General features: G+C 22.0%; 4 protein-coding genes across 4 annotated transcripts; all 4 read right to left on the reverse strand.

The window, feature by feature from the left end:
• Positions 1–132: 132 nt before the first annotated feature.
• Positions 133–1562, reverse strand: LOC141527818 (uncharacterized). The gene is made up of 2 exons (XM_074243482.1): positions 1168–1562; positions 133–716 (listed from the first exon to the last, which is right to left on the reverse strand). Exons 1-2 carry the CDS (start codon positions 1433–1435, stop codon positions 133–135), a joined length of 852 nt encoding a protein of 283 aa, XP_074099583.1. The 5' UTR covers positions 1436–1562.
• Positions 1563–2035: 473 nt separating this feature from the next.
• On the reverse strand, positions 2036–3794 carry LOC141527851 (uncharacterized). The gene is made up of 4 exons (XM_074243546.1): positions 3245–3794; positions 2762–2997; positions 2591–2654; positions 2036–2524 (listed from the first exon to the last, which is right to left on the reverse strand). The coding sequence occupies exons 1-4, from the start codon at positions 3290–3292 to the stop codon at positions 2219–2221; spliced, it is 654 nt and encodes a 217-aa protein (XP_074099647.1). The 5' UTR covers positions 3293–3794; the 3' UTR covers positions 2036–2218.
• A 174-nt stretch (positions 3795–3968) lies between these two features.
• Positions 3969–6276, reverse strand: LOC141527850 (lys-63-specific deubiquitinase BRCC36). Its single transcript, XM_074243545.1, has 5 exons — positions 5837–6276; positions 5389–5593; positions 5177–5265; positions 4590–4694; positions 3969–4456 (listed from the first exon to the last, which is right to left on the reverse strand). The coding sequence occupies exons 1-5, from the start codon at positions 5945–5947 to the stop codon at positions 4142–4144; spliced, it is 825 nt and encodes a 274-aa protein (XP_074099646.1). The 5' UTR covers positions 5948–6276; the 3' UTR covers positions 3969–4141.
• Positions 6277–6816: 540 nt separating this feature from the next.
• Positions 6817–7951, reverse strand: Fsd (transmembrane protein fates-shifted; the record flags this gene model as incomplete). The annotated part of the gene is given in 5 exon segments (XM_074243483.1): positions 6817–7184; positions 7187–7247; positions 7345–7546; positions 7617–7755; positions 7846–7951. Coding segments are annotated over 5 exon segments (876 nt in total), but the record flags the coding sequence as incomplete, so codon positions are not given.
• Positions 7952–8138: the final 187 nt, after the last annotated feature.

Consider the following 8138-nt stretch of genomic DNA (forward strand, 5'->3'; position numbering starts at 1 on the left):
AATGAAAGGTCTCGATGAGCATAACATAAAAATGGACTTATATTTACAAAATTGTTAATATTTAAAATTTAATACTATTTTTTAATATGAAAAATTTTTAATTTAAATTAATTAAAGTATCAATTTATCTCCCTATTTTATTTTGACATAATTCATCGCTCTTTTCTTTAAATAATTCTGAATCTTGACATAATAAAAAAGCGCAACAATAATCAACGACGAAAAAAACAATATTAAAAATATTAAAAAGAAGATAACATATGATTCACTTGGTAGCCATCCGAACAGAGGCTTAGTGAATGGATCTTCCATTAAATACGTTCGCCAATTCGGCGGACTAATAACATTGACTAATATTGCATTAGTCCTCCAATTAAATTTCAAATCTTCTTCTTCAATAAAACATTCCCAGAGTCCATGGTGGCTTTTATTAACTTCAGGAATAGTGTCGACGTTAATCGACAATGGTAATGTCGCTCCATAGTGCTTCCATGATTGTTTATTAATTAACCAGCTGACTTTCAAATTCGCATATACATATCCTAGTATTGCACAGTGGCAGATGACAGTCATGGGTAAAGTTTCGCGGATAGTTTTTATAGTTTTTACTGGATGTACTGATAAAGTAACAATTTTAAGAATTATATGAGTTCTTTCAATTTTATGGAAAGTCATCGTGTAAACTCCAGAGTCATTAACACTTGCCTGTATTATTTCTGAAATAATAAATTAAAATTAATATTTAATTTACAGAATTTTAATAATTAAAAAAAATTTTTTTTAATTGAAAAAATTAATTAAAAAAAGAAATTATTTAATTGAAAAAATTAATTAAAAAAAAAAAAAAATAAAAGAAGAAATCACGAAAAAAATTCATTAATTTTTTTAAAAATATGTAAAAAAAAATTACGAAATATTTCTTACATAAATAATATAAAAAAATTATAAAAATTAATAAAAATCAATATTAAAATTGAAAATAAATAAAAATCATCAACATTCTAATAAATTATTAAATGTAAAAAAATAATTATTAAAATTTTAATAAATTAAATAATTGTCTTCAAATAAATTAAATTATTAATAATTAATAAAAATCCATCTATCAGTGAATTAAATAATAAATAAATAATTTGTAATTAAATAAGAAGAAATAATAATTTTTACCAATACTGCAGTTATCCAAAATAATTCGATCATCATCCGCATCAACAAATATTCCATCATGGGACCACTGTATTTTAGATTGAGGAGATTCTTTTTCCACTTTAGCGACAATATCAGAGTCACATGGAATTGTTACAGGCAGGCCTTCTTTTACAACAAGAGCTAATTGGCTAATTTTTTTTCTTCGATTTATCAAAGTAATCGTATCTCGGGTTATATCACCGCAAAGATTCGTATTACACGTTCCTGTCATTTCACTTGGACCCATGCATGGTTCACCCTTTATGTTAGGCTCAGGATTATTGCAAACACGTTTTCTCTTTCCTACTCCTCCGTTGCAACTTGCGCTACAGATCCAAGGGCCCCATTCAGACCAGTCACCGTCTCTTGGGACTTCATTTATATCTGTAATTAAAAAAAATTACAAAATAATTAAATCTCATTTTTTATATTACAAAAATTAATTATATTAAAAATAATTTTAAATTTAATTTTATAAATAAAATTTCTCTTATAATTTTCTTCGAAAATATTAATTTTTTTATTTTAATCATAAGAGATTTTTTGTAGAAAATTAAATTAAAAAAAATTTTTTTTTTGACCAATAATTTTTAAAATTATGCCAAAAATTTTGGCCCTAATTATATTAACAAATAAGTCTTAAATTATGACACAATTTTTAACAAAAAATAGTACATATATATCTTTCAACGCAATTTTAACAAAATTTAATTTTTAACAAGTAATAAATTTTTTTTTTAATTAATAAAAAACAATAATATAATAAAATAATTTTTTTTAAATAAATTAAAAATCAACTTTTACAAAATTGAAGATTTTTAATTTTTTTTAACATGAAAAAAAATTATTAAATTAATTAAAATGAAATAACACATTTCTTTATAAACAAATAACAGTAAAATAATGAAATTATTTTTTTTAACCCTGTTTGAAAATAATTTTAACTTTTTTTAAACATTAAATTTATCAAAAAAAAAAAAAATTATAATAAAAAATAAAAATTGTTTTTATAAAACAATAATAAATAATGTCAAAAGTTTTTCTTGGTAACTGCTGACAAAAGCTGTTCTTTATGCTCAATCTTCTTCGACAGGTCACGAATTTTATTCTTGTAAATTTTAATAGCAGATTGAACAGCTGATTCGTCATTTTCTATAGATTTTATAATTAATTTAATTTTATCAACAAGTTTAACTTTCTGATTAGTTCCCAGTTCAGTCAAACCAAATTTTCTTGCTAATTCATTTATATCGGACTCTATTTTTTGCAAGTCGCGCTTCAAGATTGCAGTTTGTCTTTTATAATTTTCAATATCAGCTCTTAAATTTTCTGGATCCTTAAAAAATAAAAAGAATCCAAATTTAATTTTAAAATATTGCATAATCATTTTTTTAATACTTACATATTCTTCTTTTGCATTGGACAGCAAATTACAGTAATGATTTGTTTCATTATCAAAAAATTCACTAAAAAAAAATTTTTTTGAATTATTAAAAATTTTTAATAAATTATTTAATTACTGGCGTTAAAAATATTTTAACAAGTCACAAAATTTTAATAAATTTTTACTAACCTAAAATCACGAAGCTCTTTATCATTTTCAGATTTATATTGTTGATAATGATTTTCAATTTCAACAATAGACTCATTTTTTTTTTGCACTTCTTCCTCTAAATATTTATTTTCTTTTTGCAAATATTGGAGACTCATTTCCATTTTCCAATTACTATTTGCTAATGACACTTGCTCATCTCGGAGAATTGTTAAGTTTTTTTGTAAATTCTTCAATTCTTCAGTCAATTTTTGCTCCTTAATTATTAATGAATAAAAATTAATTTTTATTAATACAACAACAACAATAATTCAATTTATTAAATTAAATTTAGCTGTCACTTGATAGTTTTTTTTTATTTTCTTTAATAATTAAATTGTGGCAAAAAAAAAATTATTAAAAAAATTGACTTGTAAAAATTTAATAAAATTAAAATTGCAATTTTTTAAAACAAATTTTTTTGCCATAATTTATTTGTTAAAAAAATGTGTACAATTATCATACCTGCAACTGTAACTTTTCAACGTTTTCTCGTGAATTAAAATTTTCCATTTTTGAAAAAAAAATAATTAAAAAATATCAATTTAAATTAATTATCTTTTTTTAAAAAAACTTTTTATTTCAGATACAATTAAAACGCAACAATTAATGCTGACAAAAATGAATTACAATACTGAAGTTAGCTGACAGCTGTCAATTTTTTAAATTTTTTTCTAAAAAGTCAATTACAAAAAAAAAATTATTTAAAAAATTTTTACGATTAATTTTTTTGATAATTTTATTGCTGTAAAATTATAAAAAAATTTATCTCACTTAATTTCTTTGTTTTAAATTAATTTAGTATCACCAAGTCGGAGTTCAAATAGCTTCTGTTAATTTTTCAAAATTAGCTAACTTCAGATACATTTAAATTGTTGCCGCGCATGCGCAGCGGATTATTTTGAATTTTTATTAAGTTTAGCTGCCACTTGACAATTGTTTTAATTTTTTTTTTTTTTAACAAATAAGTGACAGCAAAAAAAAATTATTAAAAAAATGGACTTGTAAAAATTTTAATCAATTAAAAATGCAATTTTTTTTAAATATATTAAAAAAAAAATTATTATATTTAAAAAAAATATACATTTAAATTAATAAAGGTTTAAAAAAATTTTTTTTTCATTTATTTTGTATCAAAATAACTTAATCGTATACAATCATAATTAATTGTAAATTAAAATTAAAGTATAATTATATTTTTGTCGTGAATCAACAATACTGGATTTAAAGTTTAATAAAATTATGTAATAATAATAATATCTTTTAAAATAATGAAATATTGATAAAGATCAAAATTGTCTCAGACATGAAAAAAATTTTTGAATATTTGAAAGATGAAAAAATTGTTATAATAAAACAAAATTATTTTTTTCCTACAGATTTTCGGTTTCTCTTTTTAGTAGTTTCGGTTTCCGGTCGAGTTGGCCGGGACTTTTCAAGTTCTTTCAACAGCTTTTGCTTAACTTTGTGAAGATGAGCTTTGTAATTTCCATTGAGGATAAGTCGCTCTTCTAGCATTTCTATCAGAGGCTTCGTAACGATGTCCGTGATGTGTGCTAGTGCTCGAGTGCGAACCGCCTTGTTGTGGATTATTGCAAGAGGATCTGAATTATCTATACAGTTGTTTCCAACTTCGTCATCTTCTTGGACAAGAATTTTCGGAAGATCTTTTAATGCCTAAAATAATTAAATTAATTTCATTAATTTAACAAAAAAAAATTATTGCATACAAAAAGCTGAATTTTTTTTTTTTCAAAAAAATTTTTTTAATTTAATAAAAAATTTTTATTTATTTTATAAAATAACTTACATCCATGCATTCTTTAGAAATTTCTCCAACCTTGACAATCTCTAATGGAATTTCTACGGCCTCATTGTTACGAGATTGAAAGCAAGTCAAAACACACTCTTGCTCCTGTAAATTAAAATATTAAATTAAAATTAATTTAGCAGATAGTTGATTATTTTTTTAATTTTTTTTAACAAATAAATTATAGCAAAAAAAAAAATTTATAAAAAAATTGACATTTAGAAATTTTAAAAAATTAAAAATGCAATTTTTTTAAAAGTAATTTTTCAAAATAAATTTTTTTGTTAAAAAAAAATTAAAAAGTTGTCAAGTGACATCTAAAGTTAATGAAAATTAATTTAGTAGATATTTTATAGTTTAAAAAATTTTTGTAACAAATTATGGCAAAAAAATTGACATTTAGACATTAAAAAAATTTTAAATACAAAAATAAAAATTTTAAAAAACTAAAAATGAAATTTTTTTTAAATAATTTATTTGTAAAAAATTGATAAAATTTACTCGGTTATTTAAAAATTTTTTAATTAATTTATAATTAAATTTCATCTAAAAAAAAAAAGAAGAATTTGATAAATTTATAAAATTACCTTTGTTTCTTTCTTTTCTGAAAATACTGAAAATATAAGACCGACGAAACATGGGTCCATTAGTTGATATGTTGCCTGAGTTCTGATATCTGTAAAATAATAAATTTTAATCAACTTTTGCAATTTTATTCAACTTGAATAAAAAGGGTGGAAAAATTTTTTATTTTAAAATAATTAAAAAAAAATTTATTATAGCTAAATTTATTACTCACCAACATGAGAGGGAAAAACAGTGATATGAGGATGAGAATGATACCAGCCAATAACCCTCATATCTCGTTTTAATTCCATAGTAAATCTTTCAGCTTCAGTCGCAGCTTTTAATAACTGTTCAGGTGAAATTTCTACTCGGTCTTTTTTCTTATCTAACCTTAAAAGAATATTTAACGCAGAAATTTTAGTGACTCCATCGTCGATCTAGAAAAAAAAATAATTATTAAAAATTAATCCATTTTTTTTTTTTTTTTTTTTTTTAATAATAAAAATTAAATTAGCCGACATTGGAAAATTTTTATTAAAAAAATTTTTAAAATTTCAAGTGCAATTTTTTATTGAATAAAAAAATCAAAAATTGTCAAATGTCTGCTAATTTTAATATAATTCCTCAATATTAATTAATAAAATTTTTATATCAAAATAATAATTTATAAAATAACCTACAGCACCAATAAGCAGTCCCATAACTTCAAAATTTTCAGTTGACAAGGCATGTTGGAGACAAGCCATGTAAACATCGGCTTGTAACTCAACTTTTTTCAATGGATTTTCCATTATTTATTTATTTTTTTTTTGTATAAATATCACTTACAGAAAAATAATAAATTATTTTAAGTGTTTGACATGGTTTAACATAACCATTTCTTGTGATAATTAATTTTTACGAATGTGTGTATACATATAAACAACTATATGTGTTTTTTTATCTGATGAGGTTAACGTGATTTCTACTTTAACCACTCAGGCGCTGCGATAGACACATAAAATAAATATATTTAAAAATTTTAATAATTTATTTTATTGAAAAATTAATTAAAATAAATTTAGCAGATATTTAATAATTTTTAGAATTTTTTTTAACAAATAAATTATCGCAAAAAAAATTGACAGAAATTAAAAAAAATTAAATTCCAATTTTTTAAAAATAATTTTTTGTTAAATAATATTTTAAAATTCTTTAGTGACTGCTAATTTTGATGTAAAAATTATTTAAAAAAAAAAAAAATAAAAGAAAAATTTCATAATTTTTAAAAATTGAATTTTTAATTTTAAAAAATTTTTAAGTGTCAATTTTTTTTTTGACATAAAAATTCTTAAAATTTAATAAATATCTTCTAAATTAATTTTTGAATAATTTTTGTATTAAATTTTTTTACAATTTTATTATTATAAAATCATAAAAAAAAATTTATGTATGACTGTTAATAGAATTAAAAAATTCTTATCATAATTAATATTTTAATAATAATTATTTTGATGTAAATAACTCTAGATAATTATTAAAATTTATTAATTTTATTACAGTAACTGAATTGATTTCTTCAACAGCAGCACGTGATAATTAAAATAATGTACAGAGTTCACGTGTTACTGATGAATAACCAGTAAATTATGTAATAAAAAAATTTGTAAAAATAAACTTTTCAAGAGTCCCAAGATTCAACCGCTGGCAGCGGAATATCAATCACTCTATCATGATGAGGATAACATGGATGCCACCAATCTATGACTTTGCAGTCAACAACGCCGCTCAGTATAACCACGTGAGTAGGTACTTTAGAGCTGTAATTGCTTGAAAAATTTAAATGAAGTCGATGATGTTTGAAACCTGGTGACAGGTCCATTTTAACAGATTGAAGAATCAGACTGTTTACCAACGGAATCATTCCATAATTTAAACAGGTCACTCTGAGTATGCGACAATTATTTTCCGGATTTATTGCAACTTCTTCAAGCATATTATTCTCATGGAATTCTTCGTTGATTATGTTACTAATACAATTGTTTTTGTAGTATTAACATTGTTTGAAATGTCCTTTAGTTTGAAATAATAAAACCAATGATTTTCTCCTTTCTAAATAAAATAAAAAAAAAAAATCAATATTAAAATATATGTACAAAATTTAATTAATTTAATTGAATAAAAGTATTAATTAAAAAAAAAAAAAAACCTTGTGCCACATAAGACAACATCTTCTCTTAACTAAAGAATGTGGTTCCTCCTGTTCTAAATATGGATTTTTATTAACTTTTTCTAGAGAAGAAAAATAAGTGAAATGTAACGTTCTGATTACACATGCTCGAATGCCATGCAGTAGTACCATACACTCAGGCCTTAGTCTTTCTGGTAAATATGGTAGAGGTTTATAATACCTAAAAATGAAAAAAGATATTTTTATTTAAAGAATTATTTTATCAAAATTGGATGAAAAAATTTATGTACCTTTTATAAAGGTGAAACCAAAATTTACCAGTTCTTGTTACATAATACGAGCTTTTGCAAATGACTGAAAATTTACCTACGTCTTCTGGTTTTATGTGCTCTGATATGAGGTACCAAAGATCTAGAGGGTAGTCTATGCCTAAAAAATATTAAAAAAAAAAAATGTGAGTATATTATTTATTTTTGAGAGAAATTTTGGCACTAAAATTTTATATTTAAAATACTTTACCTGATTCTGAAGTTGATGAATTACTAATATGAGTTTTATCTAATTTATCAACAATCCCTGAAGGATTAACGCATTCACTTCCATTAGTTTTACCTGTAACTGTAAAAATTTATTGTTAGAATTAAAAATACTTTTTAATTAACAGTTAAAATTATTTATAAATAGTAAAAGTTTTAAAAATAGATATTAGTTACAGAACTTTAATTTATTTTTATGTTTGTATTTACTTACGTTAAAAATAAATTACTTGATTTTTATTTTAATTTAATTTCACGTGATTAAAAACTAACTTG

The sequence above is a fragment of the Cotesia typhae genome, unplaced genomic scaffold (assembly GCF_013202065.1).
Source record: "Cotesia typhae breed Kobodo isofemale line unplaced genomic scaffold, CoteBio_Ctyphae contig_413, whole genome shotgun sequence".
NCBI classification, from domain to species: domain Eukaryota; kingdom Metazoa; phylum Arthropoda; class Insecta; order Hymenoptera; family Braconidae; genus Cotesia; species Cotesia typhae.